Genomic DNA, 26,849 nt, shown 5'->3' on the forward strand with positions numbered 1-26,849 from the left:
TGGAATCCTCGGCGTGATGAGGAAGGTCTCGACTCAGCGGGGGGTCGTCTCATTTGTCTGCCTTTGTTTTAGCTCCAGTGTTTCTCCATGTTTCACGGTTCTGTGTCTTTCTAATCATTATTAGCCGAAAGCATGCGCATATCAACTAATTTAATAGGTTTTATTTGGGTTTGAGCTCAAAGGCGTCGTAGAGTTCATCATAATCATGAGAGGTGGACAAAATGAGCAACAAGGCTCAGAGGATTTAACAGGACCCAGGTTTGTCCACATCTGTCTGAGTTTCTCCCCAGAGACGCCTTCACATTTGCTGCGTTCAGATTCTCATCGCGTCTCGCCACAAATCTCTGGTGAAGAGCGTTTGTCAGCAGATGGAGCCGTGTCCTTGATGCTCTTTCCTCCTCGGTGCCCTTCTCAACTCCTTGCCCTCATCCCGCTGCATAAATTAAACTCTAACAAGCTCTCTCCCCTCTCCCCTCGCTCCTCGTCTGCCCCATCGCCAGCATCTGCCTGGCCCGTTCCATCCGGAACACACTGAGGGGTAATTTGTCTTAAGCTCCGCTGCTCTTTCTAACAGACGAAGGAGCTCAAACGGGGGAAGATAATAAGAAGCCTCCCAGCTGTAATCCTGCCGCCGACCCAGTGGATCATCCCCTGATGCGAAGTGGAAAAACACACACGCTCTGCTGGAAACCATGGGACGGAAAGACGGGAAAGTCCAGGCCCGACCCACCGCACGCGTGCAGTCACAGCTCTGGCCTCTCCGTCTCCTTTCATCCTCTGTTTCTCCTCCCTCTCTCACCAGTGCAGCAAAGGCTAATTTCCACTTTATCTCGCTAAGCTGCGGAGCGACACAGGGCATCTCCATCATCCTCGGACTCTGAGCATATTCACTTATTACACGAAAGAAAAGGCGTTTTCTTGTCTTCTTTCGTTCCATGCAACATTCTTCAGACTCTAAAGCAGCAAGTGTCAAAACAGTGGAAATGAATGAGTGCTGCTGTGAAAGCCACAGAGGCGACATTAGACTGTGTTGCTGACAGGGACCCCCCGGGGAGTGGTGTGAGGGGTGGGGGGAACAGCAGCCTGGGATGGAGGACAGGTGAAGGACCTCCACCTGCCTGTTGTGCCTCCTCCTCGAGGTCAGTGCCGACAAGCTCTGCTTCACGTCAGCTGGTGGAAGCAGAGGCCTCAGGGCGGGTTGGGTGGGGGGGGGGGTTAGGCCTCAGGCTACGCTGTCATGGAGGCAGAGGAAGCTTTCATGTCCAGGCCTGTGCAGCGCGTGAGGAAGGTCGACCGGCGCTTGATGCTTCAGAGGAGCCGGGGAGCTCAAGGTGATGCTGATGCGAGTGAGTGACGAGTAGCTGGAAAATAACCTCTGCTGACGAAGGAGAGGAGCGTGAAGCAGGAAGCCCAGTCTGTGGACAGCGCTCTGCGTCTTCACCTCTGACTCCACATCAGCCGTGTGCACACGTCTGTGGGTCAAACACAGCGTGACTGAGGACACGAGGAGGCAGCACCTCCGGAGCAGCGACAATGGCTGCTGGAGCGTCTCCCTGCGAGCGGCGTGATGCATATTCCCAGGATTAGTCCCATTTGTTCTGAGGGGAGTGTGACCTCCTTTAATCCGCCACGCTGTCTCTGCAGCTTCCTCCCTGCATTCGTTAAGGCCGAGAGGCGTAAACAGATCGATGAGCTGGAGCCTCAGAGGGTCAGACGCTGGTCAGACGCGAGCCTGATGGTCTCATACACGCTTGCAACTGCTCGGGTTCATGTTCTGTCCACAGAGACAGAGACTACAAAATAAAGGTGAGCGGTCATAGATTGTCCAGAGTGATGGGAGTGGATCAAACCTCCCATGATCCCCTGGTGTCTGCTCAAACACCGGTCCTCCGCTCTGTCCGGGGAGTGTTTAGGTCCCATATTAGCATTTAAAACCATTGTGTGCAGGCCGCTGACTTGGGGACAGGCTGGTGACTTTGACGCTGGGGGATTCGGAGGAAAACAGCTCGCGCAGCGCTTTCTCCACATCTGATGGATTAGACAAGCTGGAGCAGGGCTGCGAAGAAAGGCAGCGGCACCGAGCGAGCCTGGCTGCACGCTTCATTTCAGCTGGGAATGAAAGAAACAAGCGTGCTGGGTGGAGGGATGCAGGTGTTGAGTGTGTGTGTGTGTGTGTGTGTGTGTGTGTGTGTGTGTGTGTGTGTGCATAATTCTGCTTGTCTGCCTTTATGATTGTGAGCATGAGAATCGCAGCGTTTGCAGAAACTCGCTCTGAGGCCTGTGTGATGATGGCACAATAAAGGTTCCCACAGTCAATACTCCAGCGTGGTCCAATCATCTGCACGGGGCCACGCATGGCTGGGAACTTTCTGAATCAATAAGTGGGTAAATAAATTAAGGCGCTGATGGGACAGTGGAAGGAAAGCGTTGCCAAACGGCACAGATGTCAGTGAAACGGAGACGGCAGCTCCAGAGGAATCCATTTCATTTTATGGCTCTTTGAAAGGTGACAGAACACAGGTGTGTTCAGAGTCGGAGGGAGAGAGAGGACGGACGCGTGAGTCTGCTGTAAAATTATGCTAATGTTCATTTGTGAAAGGTCGTCTCCCAGCGGATGATGAGGCCGTCGGCTCCTTCTGCCGCCTGTCACCGTTGATGCTCTGTGAAAAATAACTCCAATCTATCGACACCTGAAAAAATCTATATTGTCTGAATTTGCTGTGCTGAATTCAGACCATGAAGATTTATTCTTTTGGCTACATATGTGTTGAATCGAGTGATAAACAGACGGAGCGGTGAGGACGCTCAGGACAGGAGTGACGGCAGAGATGGGAGTCATTACAGTCAAATGGAGAAAGGAACAGGAAGCTGAAGACGATCAACCGGCTTAAAGGTGGAAGCAGGAAGCAGTGTTTCCTGCTATAAGCTCTTTATTTCATTTCTTTTTGTTGTGTAATATTTCTATATTACACAACAAAACAACAATATTTCTGACCAATTAAACAGCAGCTTTGACAAGTTTAGCTTATCGTTACCATCCCTCCCTGTCTCTGTCCCACCAAGGAGGAGGCTCCTGTCCAAGTCCAGATGAAGCCGTCACACGCTCCCTTCAAGGCCTGACAGCCTCCGTGAAGCCGAGACACAGGCCTTGTCTATTGAACCAGTAATTAAGTCAAAGCCAAGGAGTCAGTGGGAGAGTCCTGGCGGTGCATGTCAATCGCTGTGATTAGGTTCCTAAAGTGTAATTGCAGGAGAATGTAGGCTTTGTCAACAGAGGGAAGCGGGTCAGGACATGATTGCTTTTAAAAACACTCCAGGTTCTCGAGCCCTCGAAAGAAAGCTTGGAACCCGAGCTGAACAATGCTGAGTTCAAAGCCCAGCGCCAGGCTGAGTGCTCGCCGCCGATAAAGCCCAGCATCTGTTTGTTCCTCACGGCCATCGTCTGCGTGCGTGAGTCACTCCTTCCACCCAGAACGCGAGGCTTGGCCCCCTGCTGAGCTCCAGCAAAGCTCGCTAACGTCTGCGTGCGGCAGGAAAATCTCCTGTGCAGCGAACGTCACTTCCTCCTCCCTGGTCTCTGGACCGGTCCATCTGCCCCATCTGGGCTGGAAAAGGTCAGAGCCAGGATGTCTGAGCAGAGGCTGCGTTGGCTCTGGAGCCACTTTACGGTTTGGGTCATCACATTTGCATCATAGCATCAGTTTGCTTCAGTTCAGTCTGCAGCAAGAACAATAAATCAAATATCGATGACCTTTTGTGAAACTGAATAAACAACACAACGATTCAAGGTTGTGTTACTGATAAAATAAACCGAGGCTCATCTCTAGGTTTCAAGGCTGCTTTCCACCACTAGAACCTTTAACATGACCCACAGCTCCCAGTGAAGACCAGAGGGAGTGACTGGTGGAGTGAACGCTCCTCACAGCAGCTGATTGAGTCGCTCCCAGAAACTCGTATGAGCGTTTCACCCGCAGACTTCTTCAACTTGAGTCTGATCAGTGTTTTGAGTTTAGGTAACAGAACTTTGTCCTCTAATCCCTGGGAATTATTCAGCTGCCTGACACAGTGTGCCACTGCTCCCTGAGAAACGCATATTGCTTTTATTCAATCCATTGCACACTGTCACCCAACGCTGCCTCCTACAAATAGGGACCATAACTTTTTTTTTCCCCAGCGCGAGGAAACGAAGTCTTTGCTGCGAAGCTTCAACGGATGACGGTCTCCAAATCTCACGCCAAGAATCCGAGACGGAGCTCACGTCACACAGTGACGAGGAGATGGTCAGACTCCACGAGATGACGAGGCCTCGAAGCAGATCATCAGCTTTTGAATTAGATAAAGGACATTAATATTTTACATGTGAGACTAAACAGATCCTCAAATACGACGAGCTGAGCATTTAAATGCAGGTTAGAAACAGAAACAAAGGCGTTCACTTCATGTGGTCCAACATCCAAACTGAAGGTGGGAGGCTGTCGGTCTGCTGTGATCACCTGTTCTGGATCATACATGATGCTGGGCCTGTGCAGACCTGCAGGGTCATCATCAGCGTCTGCAGATCTTCAATTTAAGAACGAGGCTCCTGAGGGTAAACAAAGTAAGCTGCTTCACACCATCCTCACTCAACCATCAAACATGGAAGCTGGATGAATACGACGAGCCTTTGAGCTTTCTATAGGAGCGTTTAACAGCAGGCTGCTTGTGTTGAAGCAATGGTGGAGTATTTCTACAAAGGGACGCGGAGGTCACCGCTGAAAAGGATCAATTAGGCCTAAACATCGGGCTGGTGAACGGTGAATGTGCAATAAAAACAGCTGGAGGCGTCGCATTCAGAGCATTTGTTTTAATAGTTCACCAAAAACAGCAGCTGCTTGTTCCATCGGCCGTCGTCAGGAAACTACAACTTCACGTCATTGAACGAACACAGGCACAGAAATGACACAAGCATCTTTTCTACACGTCTCTAGCTTCGGTAAAAACGCTGTACAGGGCCGCGGCCGGCGTTCCTCTGAGCCAGAGCCAGGTTGAACCCCGTCCCGTCCGGACTCGCCTCTCAGTGAGGAGCTTCTGAGCATGGAATAAATGTTACGTCCTACGTCTACGTCCCTCCACACAAGCATGGGAACCTTGGGAAGCAGCCGAGACCCATTGGTGAGAATGGAATTAAGAGGAGAGCGTGAAAAACAGCAAAATCACAAAAATATTCAAATAACTCATTTAAAGTAGGAACTCATTTTAGGCACAGAGATAAAAAAAAACGAAATTACAGAATGAGTTATGGTCATTTTGGGCATATACACATTTTTAACCCTTCGTCCACGTTCTAGATGTGATTTATATACAACATTTTGGTGGAATCTCTTCTTCTTTTGCAGCTTATGTCACATACAATCGTCCTGTACACGAAGAGTGCGTCTGTTTGTGGAGAGTTCCCTGCAAACAGGCAAATCGCTCGCCTCGACTTAGAAAAGTGGAAAAAAAGACAAACATCCATCTCCGCGGATGCGAGAGATATTCAACAGCAGATAAATCGATGCAGCCATCATTAACTGGACCCTGCAGCGCCCGCCCACTCCTGACCCGTTACTGACCCATTACTCACACACACACACAAACACAGCGCCGCTCTGCTCGGCCTCGTCTCCCCCGGCTTCGAAACTAAAGAATGCATTACGACAAAGGCGGGCGCTGGAGTGTGTGCTGCCCAGCGAGGGTCCGATCGGGTCAGGGTGAAGAGCAGAACAAACAACCACGAACAAAAAGGTGTGTGAGCGCGTGGAGCGTTCAGCCTGGATCTGCAGCAGAGCCTCCAGAGGTGGTCCGCTGAAGGCACGAGAGCCACGCGGCACCGGTGCCTTTCGTAAGAAACGGCTTCTAATAACAATGGCTTCATGTTGCTGAAAAGTAAACATGGTTTAATAATGGAGCTGTAGTTAATCAGTGAGTTCAGAGGAGCGTTCATCAGACAGAAGCTCCAGTTCATACGGGGTTAAACTCATCCTGGCGCTGTCTGCAGCACAGAATCAGTTCAGAAGTGAAGAACTATGGTCCACATGTAAATACAGAAGCCGTGTGACGTCCACTGAGACCAAAACCCCAAAGAAAGCAAATCAAACATCAATAACTGATTGGGCTTTAACACAGCGTCGAATCACGGCATCCTCCACCAGCCAACGTCGCGGCCACTTCACAGGTCAGGGGGAGAAAAATCCATCCAGTCCAAAGTCTGATGCCCCACAGACCAAACCGGCCTTTCAGCCGCTGCGAAAAGATAAAGGAAGGAACGGGAAAATATGGAGTTTGAGTCTCTGAAAGGAAACAGAGCGTTGGTGGTCCACTCGGTCGTAAACTGCTCGGCCTCCTCGGACGCCCTGGGTGAGTCCCGCCCCCTCCTCCGCCCCGAGGCCGAGGAGTCCGGGAGGGTCCCCGCCGCCCTCAGCCGCAGGAGATGACCGTGAAGCGCTTGGAGATGCACGACATGTTGTGCAGCACGATGCCCAGCAGGAAGAGCAGCACGCACGCCACCAGGATCACCGTGCACACGCCCGACCACGTGGAGCCCTTCCCCGCCCCCGCCGGCCCCGCCGCCCTCCGCTCCGCCTCGCCCGCCTCCAGCGCCACGCCGTCCAGGTCCACGGCCAGGCCCAGCGGCTGCTGCTCGGGCAGCGCCACCACGGCCACGCCCTTCTGCTGGCCGCCGCCGGGCAGGAAGCGGCAGCCCAGCTCTCCGGGCAGGCCTAGAGCCCCCGGCAGGCCCAGCGCCCGCTCCTTGGCCACGGGCAGCGGCACCATGTAGCAGCCGTTGCTGGGGAGGCGGATGAAGACGGGCGTGTGCTCCGAGGCGTGGGGGATGGCGACCACGGTGACGACGTCCGGGTCGTCGGGGAGATGCGAGACGGACAGGCCCGCCGGCAGCTTGGTGACGCCGCGGCACCAGGGGCAGCGGATCTCCTTCTGGCTGCTGCGCATCTGGGTCAGACACACGGAGCAGCACGTGTGCCTGCAGTCCAGCAGCTTGGGCCGCCGCCGCGGGCTGTAGTAGTTGAAGCAGATCTGGCACTCCAGGAGGGAGTCCTGGGAGAGGGCGTCCATGTCGGCCCGGTGGAGCGGCAGCCGGGAGCGGGTTCTGGGAGAGCGGGGTGAAACGCGAGGCGACGGGACAGGACGGTTCGGCGGCTCCTCAGGCTCCACGCTGGATCCACGGCGACGTCACAGCGCCCATGGCTCTGCAACACAACGAGAGAGCATCGGTCCAGTTTATGGATCCGGTCATCTGCATGTTGACACCGCGCGTGCAAACGGACACGATTTGATTTGACAAATGACATTAAAAAGAGCAGAACGGAGGGAAATCTTAAGAAGTGGCAAAGACAAGGTCGCAGAGATGCTAACGCTGAATAAGCTAAACACGGACAAGAACAAGTGCAGGACATGAAGTCGTCTTGTACACGTTTGCAGCTGCTTCTGAGCGCTTTGAGACGCAGTGTAAACGCGCCTCGTGCTCTGATCATGGACCTGCAGCCGCGACGCCGCGTCCGTATCCGCTAACCGTGGCTAATTCCTCCTTCAGGCCTGCAGCTCCGTAAACAGCCTTCCTCCTCCCACTCTTCTTGCATAATCACGTCTAGCGAGTTAATCCACGTGGAAGCCGTGATAGTTTGCCTTTACAGATGATTAAACCCTGTCAAAACAGCGGTAAGGAAACAATGAATACCAAGCAGGGCCCCGCAGACGCTAGGTTTTATTTTTGCCTAAACTGTCAAGTGTGAAAAGTGCTGAGGAGGGAAGACGAGCAGATTCCGTCTCCCTCCGCCGTCGCTCTGGGCGCAGCGGTGGGCAGAGGAGTGAGACGGGGGGAGGCGGGGGAGGAGGCGGCGGCGTGGAGCTCAGGACTCCATCAGCCTCCTAAACATCGCGTTCTCAAAGAGACTGCAGTCAAACGCAGCGCCTGACGCTGGAGCAGCCCGTGCAGCAGGATCTGGGTCCAGAACTGGGCCCAGCCTTCGGGCTTCAGACTGGGTGCAAGGTTATTAAACGACACCGGAGCCATAAACTGGAGTTTGTCTGAGCGAGTCACACCTTCAAGTGTAAATCCAGCTTCTCTGCGTGCTGCGCCTCCCCCCAGCCTCCCCCCAGCCACCCGTGGAGCTTAGACACCCCCCCCCCCCGGCCTAGATTCTCCAACGTCCAAGTCTAAGTCATAGGAGAGAGGAGACAGCCCAGGATATTACTGACTCTCTCCCAAAGATAAGGATTAGCTTTGATCTGACATAAATGCTTTGTGGCTCAATATTCCCATGCACCCAGCCGCTCTCGCTCGCCCGCCCGCCCGCTCGCTCTCTCACTCTCCTTCCTCCTTCTCTGACTCCAGCACTTCATTCTCTACCTCGCATCTTTTACACTTTGGGTCATGTCTGTCCTTTTTCACCTCGGCCGTTTCCCTCCGGCTCATTTTCTGAACACAGAACACAACAACGCTGCAAATACTAAAACCCTGTAACGACACCATGTTGCTGCCCGCCGGTATAAACACGGCCACCAGCGAGTCGGCCTCCTTTTCTTTAATGACGCAGTAGTAAGTTGATCAAAAGGTGATGAAAACAATGATGCGGTGGAGCCACGTCCATCCTGCATCGCTTCTCTGCCCCGGAGCGACGACGTGGTCAGGAAACTACCAGGCTGCAACTTAAAATGAGGATTTATCGGTTCAGCTGTAACCAGGGCAACCCGGCTTTCCAGCAAAAGCTCCGTTTGTGACCCATTTTCCTTCACACCTACATAACAAAATGTGGCCGAGAGGCTGCAGCGGCAGGTTGCAAACAGGCGTCCTGAGCGAGAGATTTACAACTTCAGGGCAGTTTGCAGGTTTTGCACACGATCAACAAAAACACAGGTCCAGTTTTCCAAACGCGGCTCCGACTGGGACGACGTAGGATTCAGTAACGAGGCCCAACGGCCGAGCAGCGGCCTCCACCACCTCCACACGGCGAGGTCCAGTGGAAGCGGGTCTGGATAGAAACACACACATTCCCTCAGGGCCTCCACATGCAATCAGCCAAGGAGAAAGTGTACTCGTCCTAGCAGACAGAAGTTAAAAATAACCGAGGAAGCCGGCAGTGCGCGCGCGCACACACACACACACACACACACACACACACACACACACACACACACACACACACACACACACACACACACACACACACACACACACACACACACACACACACACACACACACACACACACACACACACACACACACACACACACACACACACACACACACACTCCAGCTCCACGTAATAAAGTACCTGGGAGCAGCGAGCTTGTTAACTGTGAATCCTGGGGAGGTTGGAGGCGGTGACACGTTGGAGGCTGACGATGTGCAGCGTGACGCAAGCGTCCACGTGATGCACCTGATTCATTACACACAGGTGCAGGAAGCAGCAGGCTGCTCCGAATAAACCCAGACGAGACGAGGGCCGACCCGCTCGTCCAGTCAGTGATGAGGAGGGTCAATGCAAACAGCCGCGGTAACCGCGAATCTACAAATGTGCAGCTTTAATCCTAATTATAGAAAAGGCCCATTTGCCCTTGATGACGTGAGCCTCCCATGACCTTGAACCTATAGAATCATTGAAAAATTGTCTCTGTCCTTCCTAAAGACTCTCCTTCATGCTCAGAATCCTTCATGTTCTTCTTGTTGAAAGCTAATCAGCCGTTCGGCTGATGAACTCCGCCAGGCATTAAAATAATGTCTATGTTGTGTTTTATGATTTCAGCAGCAACGAGTCCATCAGCGCTAAGTGTCTGTTCCCGTGTTTTCCTTCATCAGGTATTAAACAGAGGAGCTGACACGCTCTGCCATTAACACCACGCCGCTCCATTTGGAGGCTGCAGTCGCTGGCTCCACAGCATCACATCTGTCAAGTCCAATGGGCTTTCGCTCAGTGAAATGACGGCTAAATGCTGCGGTGCAGGTGATGCATGGGCTGGTTTTAGGCTAATAGCTCATCACTTATGGCTGAAGCATAAAGGAAGTGCTACAACACAAACAAACTGCGTCGTGCACATCATTGCTGCGGTTCAACCGTTGGATGGGAGTCAACACATCCTCCAGAGTCGCGGAGCAGGAGCTGAAGGGCCAGAGCGACTCCTCCACTGTTCACGCTCGGCAGCTCATCAATTAGCTGAAAGTACGGCCTCCTCCAATGAAGGAGGACGAAAAGCGAGTGTCTGTCCTTCACAAGAGTCAAATGAGCAGCGGTCACGACTCAGAAGGTTCAGCTAGGATGTGGATGTTTAGCTTTAGAGGCCGAGGCTTTGACAGAAAACTGGCCCAAAACGATCAGCCTGGTTCTGTGTGTGTGTGTGTGCGTGTGCGTGTGTGTGTGTGTGTGTGTGTGTGTGTGCGTGTGTCCAGCAGAGATGGACCCTGTGCAGCTAAACACATCGTGGCGTGCACCAGCTTGACCAGTGAGCAGCAGAGCAGGTGAGCTGGAGCGTGACCCGACCAACGGCTTCATTCCGTACATCAAGACTTACTCAGAACACAGTGTTTACAATAGACCTGAATGAAACTAACCTAAACGTTCAGCCCTGACTCACATGCATCCGAGCATTTCCCATCAATCGGCAGCGCGGTCACGTTGAGGCCAGACGCTCTCATCAGCTTCCGGCTCCACAGCTTCCATGAAAGGCCACTCCACATTGAGCAAATTTCAAACATTTCAGCCGCGGCTCCATCATCGACACACGCACAGATCCAGGAGAAGCTCAGCTCTGACTTCAAACGGCACCAAGACTTTTAATTAAGCTGATCAATGAGCAGAACGCTTTGGAAATCACGTAAATAGAAGTAACATCCTGAGTCTAGTGTCTCTCCTTTGAATTAGGAGCAGAGATTCTGATAAACAGACGCCGAGGAGCCACACGGTCGCTCTCTGGGCGTCTGGGTTCCTGCTTTTAAAGTCTGACAGCGAGTGGAAAACAAGAGTCGGGACAGGTTTTAGCATCACGCATCTACAGAGCACAGGGAGACGCAGCAGGAGGCGAAGGCAGGATCCTCTGCACGTCCCAGAGCGTGCGTGTGTGTGTGTGAGGCATAAAAAGGCTTTTAAGAAGCTCCGCAGGTGGAGGCAAAGCCACGCTCTCAGCAGACGATTAGATATTCGTCACATGTATCATCTCGTGTTCGACTCACGGCGACGCTGCGAGCGCAGCCTTTCAAGCGTCTCTCAGCCGCGCGGAACCACAGATGGAGACCTGGCACGTCGCTGCCAGATAAAAGTTGTCATCTCGCTGCTGTTTTGACAAAACCTTGCTCGGAGGCTGGCGGCGGGGGGCGGCGGCACCGAGGTGGCGGAGCGGCACATTTTTAGATCTGGCCTCAAACCGCCGCATGTCACCTTGTCAGCGGCAGCGCGTCGGCGCCGTCCGTGGCGTGAGCCGTTACAGGCGGGACGTCATCTCACACACAGCGCGTGGAGCTGGGGTCAAGCAGCGACTCGACGCGCTGCTGGATGAGGCTTTACCACTGGAGGAGAGTCATTCAGGGAGTTTGACCTTCATACGTCCTGTAAAAGCTCTGAGTTTATCGCTGCCTCAGCCCCATTATCTGCCGAGACTAAAACAGCTCCCTTCCATTTAATGCAATCAAGGATTAAAATGCCAATTAAACGGGGGGATATGGTTGTGAGTAGCACCAGAGGCTCGACGAGGTTCAAGTGGCACGCGGGCGCTGTGGTCGGCGGAGTGTGCGGTTGCCAGGCAACGGGAGGCTGAAACAAAGCCCCAGCCTCTGCAGCGGCACCGGCGGCGGCGTCCGATCCGGTCCGCGGAAACGACCGGCCGCCCGCCGTTAAGACGCAGGAGTCAGCACGGAGGAAATAATTAGCTTAGTCACTCAGCTCAGCCACGTAAAGAGGATGTAAACAGTCTTTATCTCAACACAAAGGAGTGATTCAGGACGCGATTAGGACGATGTGTTCAGGAGAAACGCAGAATGAGGCCCAACACCAGAACACGAGCTAATCACCTCATTATTCAGGGGATTCTGGCCACAGAACCCACTGCAGGCGGATCAGGCCTTCCCCTCCAGTCGTGTGCCTTTAATACTAATTATGTTGGTTTCTATGCAGGTAAAGGTGCGGCGATGCGGCGCTTCGGGTCTTCAGCTCATTACCTTTGTCCTGTCCGCTCCTCACAGGACGTTGAACGTCAAGGTCGGATATTAGAAATGACACGTATCATGTTTTTCTGCATTTTAACTGAATCTGAACGAGAACTTATTGTACAGCAAATCTGCTGATGAACATCACATGTTTCTCTCGTGAGGCGGCTTGTAACTAAACAGGCAGTGAATGAAAGACGTGATACAGGATTTGTTTGGTGAAGGAAATGAACAAATCAAACATGGATGGAAAAGAATCATCTGAACTCGTATTCGTATCCTTCTCACCGCTCGTGGACGGAGGCTTCGGGTCGACAGGCGGCTCCAGGATGCGTCTGCTCGTCTGGCTGGAGGTGTGGAGGAGCTGCAGGTCTCTGCAAAGACAGGAAAAACACCGTTCATTCGCGTGCTGAGACGACCTGCTGCTGCTCCCAGGTTCCTGTTGGCTTTAGATTCAACAATTAAACTCAACAGGCCTGTCGGACGGCAAGCGACAAGCTCCAGTCAGAACCAAACAGACTGAAGCAGGTTTCTGCTTTGAGGAAGTGGAGGATTGTGTTTCTGTAGAAATCTGAGTTTTCAAACTGTCCTGTTTTTCGTCTCTTGCTGTAGAATGCAGGTTCCAGAGCTGCTGGTGGAATAAGGGGGAATGAGAAATCAATGACTCTGCTGCAAAGCCTGCACCACGGTCGTCAATAAAACCTGCAGCTCATTGGCAGCGAGAGGCTGAATTCATGGCGAAGCTTGTTTTGCACATTTTTTCATAACATTTTAAAGCCTTATTCTGATTTTTATATTAAACCATTTAATCCCTGTATTCAGAAGAAATCTCAGAAACGCAGCTGCAGCGTCGGTGAAAGGACGGACGAAAGGCATCAAAGCACATTTGAACTCACTGACCAGAAACAATTAGCGGTGGGTTCCACCACCACCAGCTCCTCCACCGCTCACACACACAGCCTCATCTGGACCAGCGCACGCTGGAACCCGAGGCTCGACCGCCAGCCTGGAGCTGATCTACAGTCAGAGTCTGAGGAACCAAGCTGGTCTGTTACACATTCAGCCTGTTTCATTAGTCCTCAGGGACTGAGACGCCTTTACCTTTATTCAGGTACGAACAAATCAGGCACATTTTTGAGTCGGTCCAGGAGCCACGGAGGGAATTAGAGGCCCGGAAGCGCCGCTGTGAACACACCGGGTGGTTCCGCTGAGAACCAGATGAGACAGTCGTCTGCCTGCTCCTTCCCTCTTTGAGGACAGATCCTCGCAGTCATCCCAAACAAACACGCTTTGATATCGCTTCACGTCTCGTCCCCGGCCGCGTCTGCCGCATTTAACGTCGTGTGACGCGTAACGCGAGGCCGTGCCGTCACTAACAACACGAGGGACGACAAAGCAGCTCAGCTTCAAAAGTAGTGCACACACACACACACACACACACACACACACACACACACACACACACACACACACACACACACACACACACACACACACACACACACACACACACACACACACACACACACACACACACACACACACACACACACACACACACACACACACACACACACACACACACACACACACACACACACACACACAGCTCATTTGTACATAAAGAAGCAGCCTCCGATCGACACTCACTTAAGGTAATGGGCCCTGTTGGGGACGATATGGATCCTTAGTGAATCTGCAGCTTCTTCATGTTGCTGAAGGAGCGAGCGAAGCGTCGGGAGGACGACAGCAGCACCGATGGCGGCTATTTGTCAGGATTAAAGCCGGGGGCTGTCGGTCGATGCGGCTGTCGCAGCATCAGGTGCTGCTCATTACCCCGAGGCTGGAGAACGGAGCCAGGTCGTCTGAGGCTCCGCTTTCATCCTGCGCTGATCTGAACACGCGAGCAAAGCCTGACGCTTCATAACTGTTAATGGAACCGTTATTAAAGGTTTCTGCGCTTATTTACCAGTACATCGCCAGCTGAGTAAAAGGTCAAACGTGTAGCAGCAGAAACCTTCCCTCTCCATCTTTGAATCGTTATTCACTTTGCTGCTGCTGATGGAAACATGGAGTCCCTGTAAGAACGGCAGACCGTGATGAGCCGCAGATCATTTTCGCTTTCAAAAGCTGCTTAAAGCGGCACACGGCCGCCGCTTCCAGGCAGTTTTCACAGAACTGGGTGAAGATAAAGAGAAGGTGGGTGGAGGAGAGAGAGACGACGAGGCTCTCGGATGAACGGCGCCCTTCGACCCGCGCCGCCTTCATCCGCTCCGTCTCTGATGAGCCCATCATCACCTCCCTCTCCATCCGACGCGGCGCCGGGGCCGCTCCGTCTGAAGCTGCAACGCTCGGCGTCAATGTCAAACACGAGACGTGCAAACACGCGCGTGGACGGAGGACAAACCTTCAGCACGCGAAGGAAAGAGCTCCAGCGTCGCAGCAGGACGCGATCCTCCAGCTCCTGAGCTGCTGCTGAGGCCGTAAACGTGTAGAAACGCCTGAACCAGGCTGTTATGCTAATGGACGTCCCAGCGCTTCCTCCCTCCTGCGCCTCCGACACAAACACTCGCGTCACATAAATTCATTACAGTAGCTGTCAGCTCTTTCATGACAGAGGAGAAAGAGGAGCTGAAGGCGGCGTGGGAGAGCCCGGCGCCGGCTCCGTTCTAATTCCTGTCCAGGAGTTTGGATTGGGCTGAACCTGACAGGACGAACGCGCAGAGCAGGTTCCTGCTGCACGGCTCGACCCGCGTTCAAATAAATCACCTTCATTAACCTCATACAAGCTAGAAAACGATTAAACACTGGCTCCTGATTCAAACTGATTATCCCTCATGTCTGACATCACCCTTTGTTATTCTGTAACGTGGAACAGGAACATCATGGATCATTTTCCACCTCAGTTAGTTAGTTCAATGAAGCAGCTTCTGTCTCATCGCAAATATTATTCCTTTAAAAAAAAAAAAAAAAAACTTTGTGGACTTTGTTGTTGGGCCGAGCCCTGAGGCCTTCAGCTGACGCTGCTCCACTAGCTCTCAGTCAGTGCTGCAGAAGCAGCAGCGTTGAGCTTTCACCGCATCCATCCATCACGTCTCCACCTCACTCTGTTCTCTGACAGCAGCGCAGCACCTGCTCAAGCATTCTGCACACTAACCGAAATGTTAATGACTCGAACAGTTGGGCGAAGTGACGGGATAACAAGCTCTGATGAGGCCTGCGGAGTTAATCAATGGCAGCGACCAGACGGACACAAAACAGCAGGAGAAGGAAGGAGGCGTCGGGGCGGCGAGGAGTCAGAGGACAGCGGACGCTGGGTCACATGCACGGACTCAGGACCATCAGACGTCAGATGATCACCAGCCAGTGTGACCAGGCTGCATCAGCACCACCACCAGCTCCCAAACGGAGCCTCATCGGCCTCTTGATCAGAAGACAATGAAGACGCGCCACGCTTTAATTCCAGCTAATGGTCCAAATCCACAGGTGTGGTTTTGGCCACGGAGGCTGGAGTCTGCTTCACCTAATGGGTGTGATTATACAAGAAGTGAAGACAGGGCTTTGAACACGTGATTTAAGGCCAAGTGGGGACCAAGAAATCAAATCTCATCTCGGGCATTTTGAAAATATCACGGGCACGAGCAGCCGGGGAGCTCAGCTCTTCAGGAGGAATCAGTCAATACACTTTGAGATTAGAAAACCTGCAGCGTGCGAGACGATAACGCGCCTCCTGCTCATCCGCCTGATTTTTGGCAGCGGAGCTGAAGCCATTTATTTTGCGCGGAGGAGCGGAGCTCGGCGCCGCGGCCTTTGATCCCGCCGCCGGGGCTCAGGCCACACGGGGAGCGCACAGATTAGCATCGGCCGCGCGCGGGATCAGACGGAGCGTCCTTTTATCAAGCACCGCAGAGGAGGCCGAACCCAGGAGCTGCTCAGAGCCGCCATGGATGGAAACGGTGCCGGCGCCTCACACCGAGCAGCCCTTTATGATGGAGTCCTAGAAATCCTGCAAGGTGACCGTGAGACAGAAAAGAGTCCGCGCAAGCTTTGAACAGACGCCACAGGAAGCTCCCAGGCAGGACATCCCACGCTTCCAGCAACGCCAATTCTAATTTGTCCTTCCCTGTCGCTAACATGTGCCAGGATGTCGTTTGGAGGGAGTCCATGTCGTCTCAGTCGGAGGCCCATGAGCCGACTGGACTCAAAGACACCGCAGCCTCGTGGCCGCGCGGTCCAACCAGTAGATGAGCTGAAACGGAGAAACACAGCGAGGAAGGATCATCATCATCCTCCTCACAGCATAAACTGCCAGCTGCGCTTCAGCTAAAATTTCATCTGAATCATAAACTTGGACCCCACGTTCTTTTCTGTTACAGATGACGTGGACATGTTAGCGTCCAATTACGGCTACAATCGCGAGTTAAACTCCATGGGACCAGGTGAGCGGATAAACGGCACCTGCTGCACAGCGCTGAAATGTAAATGGAGCCCACAGTGGGAGCTCCAGGCCTGACAGAGATATCAATACGGACACCTGTGGGCCTCCCTGTTGCCATGACCACCAGCGCCAGCAGCTGCAGCATCCGCTGTGCCACCGACGTCAGCCGCTGCCACCGGGGAACCGCCGCTTCCTAAACAAATTAGCTCCGAGGAAGCCGCTGAGGCCCCAACCTTTAATTACATCCACCTGAAACCAAATTATGGCCGCCTCCACCTCCCGTCCTGGCCCGTCACCAGTTCAGGACATTTATATGGAGGTATTCATTCCCAGAGGAGACAGAGAGAAATGTCATAACAACGGCGACGCGGCTAATCCTCCGTCTGGCCTTTCCCTTCGCCGCTCCATCACAGCCTCCTGCTCCCGTCCTCGCTCGCCCACCCGCCCGCCACTCTCTCTCTCTCTCTTTATCCTGTCATCTACATTGCGAGCGGCGTGTGCGGCTCCTCCGAGCCTCGGCTGTGTAAGCAGAGCGGGCGCGATGAGAGGCGGAGGCGCTGCACTCAGAATAGCGAAGCACAATGAGGAGACGGAGGCTTGAGCTGGAGCGGATTTAAAACCCCGCCACCGGTGGAGCAAAGTGAGAGATGTGCTGCGTGGAGCTCTCTATTTGACATCTAGCCCGTGAGGTCATGAGCCTCATGGCCGTGATCATTTCACCCGATCTGAACAGAAAGACAGGCGACGCACGGTGAGACGTTCTGCGGTGGAGCGTCGAACCATTGAAACCTCCTCCAGGCACTAAGGTAATTAATTACTGAATTATACAAGTGTGGTGCTCGGTGAAAGCAACAGGCCCACGGGGCTTTTTTCTCATTACCAGGTACACACTGTCCTGCAGGCGAGGCAGGGGAGGGTTTAATAACATTTAGTATTCAGATTAAACTGTTGAATGCAGCCGGAGCTGCCGCTTCCAGGGTTCCGGCTCCAAAGCAGGATCAATTTGCTGTCCAATTAATTCCGAATGTGTGGAAACACGCTGGCAAGGAGCAAAACAATCAGCTGTCCCATTAAAGCCGAGACGAACAGAACGAGGGAGGAGGCGCCTGGTGTCGGACGTGCGCTCCTCCAGGATCTGAGGGAAGACAAAGAAGCGCTTTGCGGCGTCTGATAGCGAAGACGTTTAGACGTGAGGAGGCCGAGGCGCGCGTTTTTACACTTGCTCTGAATCAGCTGATGAGCGTTTGAGTGAAGCTCCAGGCGCCGGGCCGACCTGAGGAAGCCTTGGTTTGTTTGAGCAGGGAGAAGCCAGCGAGGCGTCTCCGGCGGCAGTGAAGACGCGACAGAGGCCCAGAGGAGGATTTGAACCTGGACCGGAGCGTTATCTACTGAGGAGCATGTGTGCCGTTCCCACAGATCCCGGCTCCGAGCACCGTTTCACAGTGGAAGTGGGAGCCTGTGTGGCGGATGTGACAGACGGGTCCGTCAGCATCAGAGCGCGACGCACGCAGCGTCGCCTTCTACACTCACACCTCCGCGTCTCGTTTCTGCATGGAAACCAACGACTTCAAATGCTCGCCCGCCGCTTCCGGCAGCGCTTTGGTTTTCATGTCCAATCGTCGGGGAACAGCTGCCAAGGAAATGGATTTGGCAGCGAGGACGGAACGAGCGTCTGTCCAAAGACGTCTTCATCGCGGCGGATGGATGGAGCGGAGCGGCGAGGACGAAGCCGATGACGGATGCAGAGGAAAACCACAGCGCGTGTGTCATCACAGGAAATCAATCCAGTCCCCAACACACGAATCAGGACGAGAAGGTTAGGGACCGTCTGCCAACACGGCCTAATGCCTCATCTGGAGCATGAGGAGGTTCTGCTTTGGTCCAGTTTGAACTCAAACCTTTACAATACACGCGATGGGGTCCTCACGCCGGCTAATGAGGGACAGGGAGCCATGCAAACCACCAGTAGTTTGTCCTAATCGGAGATGCATCAGCGAGGTGAAGGAGGCGACGTCGCCCTCCAAAACACAGAGTTATGCGTTTGTGTCGCAGACGTTGGCGTGTTCAATGACGCTTTCAGGAGTCATCAATTTCAGTCCACTCGTGATCGAGTGGATCGAGTGGAGCTCAAATTAAAGCGTCGGCCGACGGTGCACTTCCCTGCCGCCCGTCTGCCTTTGAGCTCCGCGTCTCTCCTTGATCCCTTTCCGTTCCCGCGTCCGCGTCCACCTCCTCCTCCGATCTCGCTGCCAGAGCCTCAACCCCTCAGGGCTCGTGTCCTTGTGAAAGCTTGGGAAAAAAAAAAAAAAGGCAGCGAGGAAAGAGGGAAACAATCTCCATCACAGCAGACGTGTGAGGTGCTGCTGCTCTGCCCTTCAGACTAAACACAGCGAGCTGCCTTTTCCACAAAAGGGCTGCAAACAAGCCCGGTTGGGAGCAACGGGGGAGGTCACCGTGAAAAACAGGAGCCACGTTCTCCTCCTGCCTGGGAAACCACAGCACAAGCCAGAGTCGAATGTGGGGGTCAAATCAGACGGCAACGCCAGGAAAGAGAGAGCAAGGCCGCGGAGAAGACCTTTAATCACCTTCATGTTATAGAAGCGTCGCTGTCACAGTGTCCCCTGCCCCCGTGGTGAGTAACAGCCCCAGCATCGCGCAGCATGCGACAGACATGACTTTGACCCGAGGCGAGAGGCGTGTAGGACCCCTGAAATGAGCCCAGGTCTACGGATCACGTGCTCAGCTGAGCCCCCGGAGGCCGGAAGAACCCAGCAGCCATTTAATCTGCTGCAAATCCAGATGTTTGCTGTTTGAACCCATTCAGCGTGTCACGGAGTCCCTCATCCTGTTCAGATCCAAAACCAAAAAGACATAACGGATTTATTTAAAGACACCAACACCAGGTCCTGTGTCGCGCTGAGCATCCAGTGGCACATCACTCACTGCTGCAGGGCTCTGACAGGGTCATGTTCTGTGGACCTTCACACCTCGGCCGTCTACAACCCCACACATCCATCAGCATCAGCCTCCAGCCCTGCATCCCATCAGAACAGAGGAAACCCTGCAACCGTGTGTGTGTGTGTGTGTACACGCACTATTCGTTTTTAACATGAAGCATCATGTTTAGACTGAACACGTTCTCACTTGCTCCTCAGTAAACAAACAGCCTCTAACCTGCTTACATATTTAATCACCACTGTTCCATTCTTTTCTAAATGTTTTTGTTTTTGAAAATCATCATAGAAAATGTAGGTCAGAGCCAGAGCGGCTGTCTTTAATTACCGTAAGTACTGTAAACAAGGCTCCATCTAGACTTTCAGTAACTCAGCTCACTCTTGCTTTCCTGATGTGATGAGGAGGAGAGACCTTCGTCCTGAAGGCTGGAACAAGCTTCACCAACACAACAGTCTTATTTACTACAGTCACATCCTTGTGGGCGAGAGCTCAGACTCACTGTTATCTTGGTACAGATAAACGCTGGAGGCAATGAACAAATGTTAGTTAATACACATTACATGACTTTACAGCCTGTGGATGTTTATGACAAAGAACCTGAACCTAATAACAAACAACTAATAAAGAATCATAGTATCATAGTATAGAATCATAATCATAATCAAGAATAATAAAGAATAAAGAATAGGTTCCTACACATCTCTTCATTCTTACTGGGATGATTACAATAATACGACCGTGTGTTCTTGCTTATCCTGAAAAGACAAACATTGACCTCACTTGAATCTCTGCTGGCTGCTCAGAACTAAACCTGGACACAGTGGAAGCTGCAGCGTCTGAGCCCGTCCAGCTGATGTCTCCTTCCCACTGACTTAATGGATTGTGAAGGAAAGGTAAATGATTTCCCTTTGACAATGGAGGATGAATTAGCCTTCACTACGCGTCACTGTTTACAATCCATCCTGCAAACGGAAATAACCGCATCTATCATCGGAGGCGACGTCCACAAAACAACAGGAACACGAGGGAGACGGTGATGGATTCAAATTGGATCCGTCTCAGGAGACGCGGGACGGAGCAGCGCCCGGTGCCACCGCTCGGCGGCGGCGCCCTGAATAAAGCGTTAAGCGCTGCGGTTTAGACGGGTGGACGGGCCCGCGGGCGGAACCGGAACCGGGTCTGCAGACGCTCCGACAGGAAAACACAGGAAGAATTCGTCTGCTGATGTGTGCAATTCTCAAAAGCATCTCCACTGGCCTGATAACCTTGGAGCAACTTACTGCCGTCATCTCCCCTCAATTGCCACTTTGTAGCTCATCTCTTCCTCAGCGCTCCCGCCTTTAAATAGCAAATTACGTTTAGCAAAGCAGAGCCGATCTGTATTTCAGCCTCTGCTCCACGAGCGAGGAGAGAAAACACTAAAAACACTATTTGATTGTCTCTGTGGACGACGCGGAGACCTTACCTCTTTACAGAAGGTCAGCGCTGGCACCCCATCAATTGTCAGCCAGCTCAAAAAGAGCTGGAGATTGATTCATCAGCAGCTCCCACAGAGCAGGTCATGCGACAGACATTATGAATACAGATGCCCAGCGAGGAGGAGGAGGAGGGGTGAAGGCCACAGTGAGAGGCTCCTGTGTTACCACCACCACCACCAGGAGGCGCCATCTTAGCAGCGGCTCCATTCTCTCATTGTTTAGCTTCATGGTTTTAAGCAGCTTAAGGTCTGAAACCACTGAACTGTGTCAGCAGCGGTTCACACACTTCACTTCTTTAAGCACAGAGTATTAGACCAGATGCAGACAGGCTGAATGAACCTCCTCTGGATAGAAAATAAACAAGTCTAGACTCCAGCCCCGGCCCCCAGAGACAGGCAGCATCCTCTGCTCCGTGTCAGGCGGGTGCACAAAGGGCTGAATGGACGCGGCCTCATGGGTGATGCTGGCCCAGGAGAGAAGCTAATCCGTCTCTCATCTTCTGCACAAGCAGAAGTAAACAACCAGCGCTTTGTGGTTCTCATGTCTCGGTTTGTTCCCCGTCACTTCCTGTTTGGGTTGTTTCAACCACTTCCTCCTTTGAAGCCGATGAGCGATTTGGAAATGAAAGGCTGAACACAGCGATTAGGACACGATGCTCAGCCTGAAGCAGCTGCATCATTTCTGAGAGAAAAAACAAATCATGCACTGATGCAGACATTCAAATTTTTTAAGAGTTTGAGCAAACACGCAGACAGAAAATTAAAACAACTACAGCAGGAGTCTGGACTGAGCTTAAACTGAGTCATTGTGCTGAAACTCCTGCTACAAATGAACCAAGATTCCGTAAAGGCCACTTTCTCCCAACAGATGGGAACCAATTAGCCACCTGACTCCCAGAGAACACTTGGGCAGCCGCGTGGAGCCGGGATGCAAATGAAGCAGAGGGAACGTGGAAGTGAACCTGCCAACGGCTCGGGAGAGGAGAAATTAATGAAGGAGACTGCGGAGGTGGCGCTTTATAAACAGAAACGGAGCAAAGTGGGAAATGAGGTATGGACGGCACGCAGAGCCCGACCGAAGGTCTCCGGAGAACAAACAGCACGGGGCCAAATCGCCTGTCGGCGGAGGACACGTTTCAATCCCGCAGGCAGTGAATCATCCATCATCAGCATCATCCCACACGCTCGGTCTGAAGCCAGCGTGGAGTCGTTGATCTAGTTAATCAACATCTTGTCGGATTTATTTAACTGAAGCACCGACGGGACCCGACAGCTTCACTTTCAATTTTACAGGAATTAGGCAGAAACGAGAGAGACACAGCTGATGGCGAAACCCCTGAACACAGCGGGAAGGTCCAGCCTAGAGCCGCTCGTCACCTCCACAAATGATGACATCATCGATGCACAGACCAGGAAGTGACCAGGAAACCCGGGTTTCCACAAATGCTCCAGTCCTCGAAGATTTGGGTTTCCATAATGTCAACACAATATTGCAATGCTGCGATCACCATCGTTAAATCAACAACACTGGAGGAACAGGTCTCAACATGTGGGTAATAAGCCCTGAGCTGCTTGTTTCAGGCTGCAGAGCCGCCGACGCGCCGGATGAAGATGCCAGGACGAGTTAAGCTCCAAAGACAATTTCAAAAGGTGTGTGACTGTCTGAAGCTCCGCCTGAGCAAACGGAGGCAGTGTTTACACTCACTCCCTGCGGCTGCTCACGGACGGCACCGAGCAGCTGTTAGATAAAGCCGAGTAAATATTGGTAAGTGCAGCCGATATACGGACACATATTCCCTTCGCTCTGAGCTCTGGCTGCGGATCCGAGTCTATGAATAACAAGGAGGAGGAGACCGGCAGGTTCCAGTATGTGCTCCTCATCCAAAGCATCGGTGGCACCGGTGGTTTACAGGACGAGCCCACGGGCATCGTCACGTGTCTCCGGAAGAATTATATCCCAGCATGCACTGGGGCAGATGAGCAAATCAAGCAGGTTGCATTAGAGTGGACTGTGCTCTGATGTTATCTGAGGATTCTGGATGTGAAGCCGTGTAAATGTTTCTCCAGACCTTTGTTCGAGATCACTGTTCACAACAAAGGCTGCAGTGTTTGAAGTAAACCCAAATCTGTGAGCAGTTATTTGTCCAGATAGGAACTGATCCCACAAGGAAATAGTTAGAAGAATTAGTAGGGATCCATAAGTAAACCCTGATTTAATCTCAGCGCGTACAAACACAGTAACAGTGTAAATCCATGCACGTTTCAGTCGGCGCCAGATGGAATCTGTGGATTCACGGGCGCTCGCTGCCCACAGGTCGACAGGTCAACGCACCTCTGTCCAGTAAACAAGCGATCTGTGACCTCGTGACTGCTCATGCAGACGCAGCAACCGAGATAAACTCCAGTGATTCACGCACAAACCTGCAGAGCAACGTCCCAGTCAAACCACTGCTGGTAAAAAACAGCTGACGTCACAGAGAGAAGCGCTAGAACTCCAGACCGACGGACTACGGGCTTAGTTTGATGTGAATTCCACTCAAAATTCATTGCTCGTAATGGATTAATGCGCCCCTTACTTTATCAATTACTTATAGTCTGAGACGCGGCTCCGGCCCGAACAGCTGTGCTTTAGGTTATTTATCTGATGAGACGCTCAATGACGCGTGAATCAGCTCTGAGCACATTTGCCGTCAACTTTAAAGAGGCACAAACTCTAAATCAGCTGCTGCAACTTTGTGCACCGCTGCACGGACAAGGGGTGCAGGTCCACGGTGCCGGACCCGGACCGGTACCACGGTTTGGCCCGGGCTAAAACGCTGAGCGTTCATCTCCAGCGCGCGTCTATAGAACAGAAACTAAAACACTACAAAGGATGTGGCAGAACCTGTGAGACGAGGCAGCTCCTCCGCCCGGGGCCCAGCGCTGCGTGACCGGGCTCCGATCACAGGTCCCACAGCGAACCCGCTTAGAATTAACAACAAAGCCCAATAAATCCTTCCCCCGGAGGAATGTGAACAGTTCACGTGTTGAAGCCACCGCAGCGATCAGCCATAAAAAGCCACTCAAGCGGCGGTCATAAATATGAGCCTTCATAGACCGCCACCTACTGTATGTCATCATCCCACATGCGAAAAGGGGAAGAACGCTGGAAATGTATTCTGTGCATGAAGCAAACGGCTCACAGAGCGGAGAGAGTTCGCCGCTTGCACAACCAGAAACCCAAGTCCCCAGCGAGCGCAGTAATCCTGCAGCCAATTAAATCAGCTGACAATTAAGTAAGAGTCGACGCATCCTGGAGGCTGGAAGAGGTGCAGCGGCATATCAGGGTGGAATTAAAGACGGGGATTAAACGGAGAGAAATGAAACCTAAATATGAATGCAAAGTGGAGATAGTTGTCAAAACTGGGGTTCGTGGCTCCGTATTGACACAGCCAGCATCGTCACGCTGCTCACGAGTGGAGCGTCCACACCTGACTTTCAGAACCACATTTCAGGTTTCGAATCGCAGCGAAGCTCGTGGGGGAAGGAGGTTCCGACGGGGCGCACCGAAAGTGGCCCAAGTGTCACGGACGCGGGGAGAAGCCCGACCCCTGCGGAGCGCAGGTAAAAAGGTCGAGTCGCCGCTTTCCTCAATCACCGTAACAACGCGTGACCGCGACGGTGGCGCAGAGCTGGAGCTGAAGGAGCCGAGACGACGACACAAAGGACGCGCGGCAGTCAAACAACAATGAAGCGACTGCAGACGTGGGTCAGTGAGAAATAATGAAACCAGGCAGGACGTGACTGCTCATAAACCCGCGTTCATCAAAAGCAAAGACCACATGAACGCCACATTAACGCGTCGCGTGTTGCGTAAATCACTGAGCACCAACACTTTGTTCGGACAAAGCCAAACAAGAGGGTGTCGCTCCCACGCAGAATCAACCCTCCCCACGGAAACAACTTATTGCGAGGTCCTGCGGCCACGCACGCTCACCTTTGGTCGCTTCCTCCGTCTGGCCGTGCTCCGCTCTCCCGCTGCACATTGAACCGGAGCAGCGGCGTTCGGAGACCGTTCCGTGCGCGTCGCGGCTCTTCACTGGCTTCCTCCTCCGTTTCACAGCAGCGCAGGCGGCGGACGGACCCTCCCACTCCCTCCGCGGGCGCTCCGCTCGCTCAGCCTCCCTCCCCACGCGGATCCGCCTTCTCTCCGGAGCGGCGGGGACAGCGACGGACGCGGAGGCTCCGCGTTCGGGCGCAAACCGCGTCACCGCCGGCCGAGCGCGGTGCGGCGTGATGTGACGTGACGTGAGCGCGCGCGCGCGCGCGGGGATGCACCGCTGCGCTCCGCTGCTTCTGGAGGCTCTGCCCGCATTGCAAAAAAACGTGTGCCCTCAACGCAGGCAGCCCTCTTTGTGTGTGACTTGAGTGGGCACCTGACTGGTCCCAGTCTCCTACTGGTTGACTTAAATGCCCTCAGGCTGCTAAAGTGTCCGCTTGTCAAACACACGTCCTCCTAATTGGCCAAATTCTCCAACCTGCAGCCTTCTCCAATGCCCCCGTGCTCGCCCAGAATTGCCCCATCAATCACCCACATGCCCCAACTCGGCCCACTGCCTCCAGTTTCATACATCTCAGGAGCTGCTTTGACCTTAACACGAATGTATTTACTATAACACGGGTGCCTAAAGCTGTTTTATTACCCCTGTGCTCCTCGTGCCCGTACACGGGGCAAAGGGCAGCTTCTATTATTGGCACCCTGCAAATAAGGCGGAGGCATGAGACCTTCCAAGGAGACGCGTCACTGCCCAGACCTCAGGGAGCGTCACCACTGCTCCCACTGACTCACAGCAAACTGGGTCTCCAGCACAGGAAACACCAGAACCTCATTAACTGGCCGGGAACAGCCCGCCGTGTTTCCTGTGGAACAAGTCAACTAGTGCGACTGATTTTCATTCAACCAGCATCAAGAGCTCGGCCTTGAAGCACTTAAAACACTGTGGCAGCATCAAATTAAAAGGCACTGTTTAATTTAGAGCAGACAACAGAACAATATGGCGAAATTCCCTCAGTGGGAATAAAAGTAACAGCAGAAATGATGATAGCGTCGGAATCACAGACGCGCTCCACATCCGTCCTCTGTGAGCGAAAAAACTCTGATTTGCACTAAAAATGATTCCTCCGCCATCAGGCTGAACACCATAATTAAATGTGACCAGATTGTAATTACGAGTAATCAGCAACTGCGTTCTGTGAAGCGACAGCGGTGAGAATTCGCAGCGACGGCTCCCGGTGAATTATTAAAGGGAACCGTGAGGTGGCTGCGCGCGCCTGCACCTGGGCGTCGGGACGGCGCCGCCCCGCGAGGGCCGCTCCCAGCGCCGCTGCAGCGCCGGCGCGCTTTGATATATTTGCTTTAATTATGGAGGATAATGAATTTAAATTTGCGATGCATCAAGGCTGTGAAAATGGCAACGCACCCCTGGAGCCAGCAAGCGTCTGATCCAGCGTCAGGCTCCGGGGGGAGTTCGACAAATTTTATACAAGACTGAGTTAATGGAAATAGATAAGCCTCTGAAATGCTAATGTTGACTTTTGGAGCCTAAATCTAGCGGCGGCGCCTGCTTAAACACTGACCCCCGCATAAACACTGGACGCTTTGTTCTCTTACTTCTGGACAAATTGCTCCGCAGGAACTAACAAACCGCGCTTCTGAGTTCCGTCCCGGAGAAAACGCTCGGCTCGTGCTGTCAGAGAACGGCGGCGGAGCCTCACCCTGCCCCAATTTCTCACGCTTTGTTTCACACAAACATTTTACAGCGAGCT

At 53.0% G+C, this 26,849-nt stretch overlaps 1 protein-coding gene across 4 annotated transcripts; it reads right to left on the minus strand.

Annotated features, from left to right (window-relative positions):
- Positions 1-4,828: 4,828 nt before the first annotated feature.
- On the minus strand, positions 4,829-26,849 carry rnf152 (ring finger protein 152). Of its 4 annotated transcripts, none has more exons than XM_029148131.3 (3): positions 26,695-26,849; positions 12,463-12,548; positions 4,829-7,226 (listed from the first exon to the last, which is right to left on the minus strand). In XM_029148131.3, exon 3 carries the CDS (start codon positions 7,090-7,092, stop codon positions 6,436-6,438), a length of 657 nt encoding a protein of 218 aa, XP_029003964.1. In that variant the 5' UTR covers positions 7,093-7,226; positions 12,463-12,548; positions 26,695-26,849; the 3' UTR covers positions 4,829-6,435. The 4 variants fall into 4 exon arrangements, with proteins under 4 accessions (XP_029003964.1, XP_029003962.1, XP_055364272.1 ...); XM_029148129.3 differs by lacking the exon at positions 26,695-26,849 and adding an exon at positions 25,021-25,440; XM_055508297.1 differs by lacking the exon at positions 26,695-26,849 and adding an exon at positions 23,929-24,108.

This window comes from Betta splendens, chromosome 4 (assembly GCF_900634795.4).
Source record: "Betta splendens chromosome 4, fBetSpl5.4, whole genome shotgun sequence".
In the NCBI taxonomy this organism is placed as follows: Eukaryota; Metazoa; Chordata; class Actinopteri; order Anabantiformes; family Osphronemidae; genus Betta; species Betta splendens.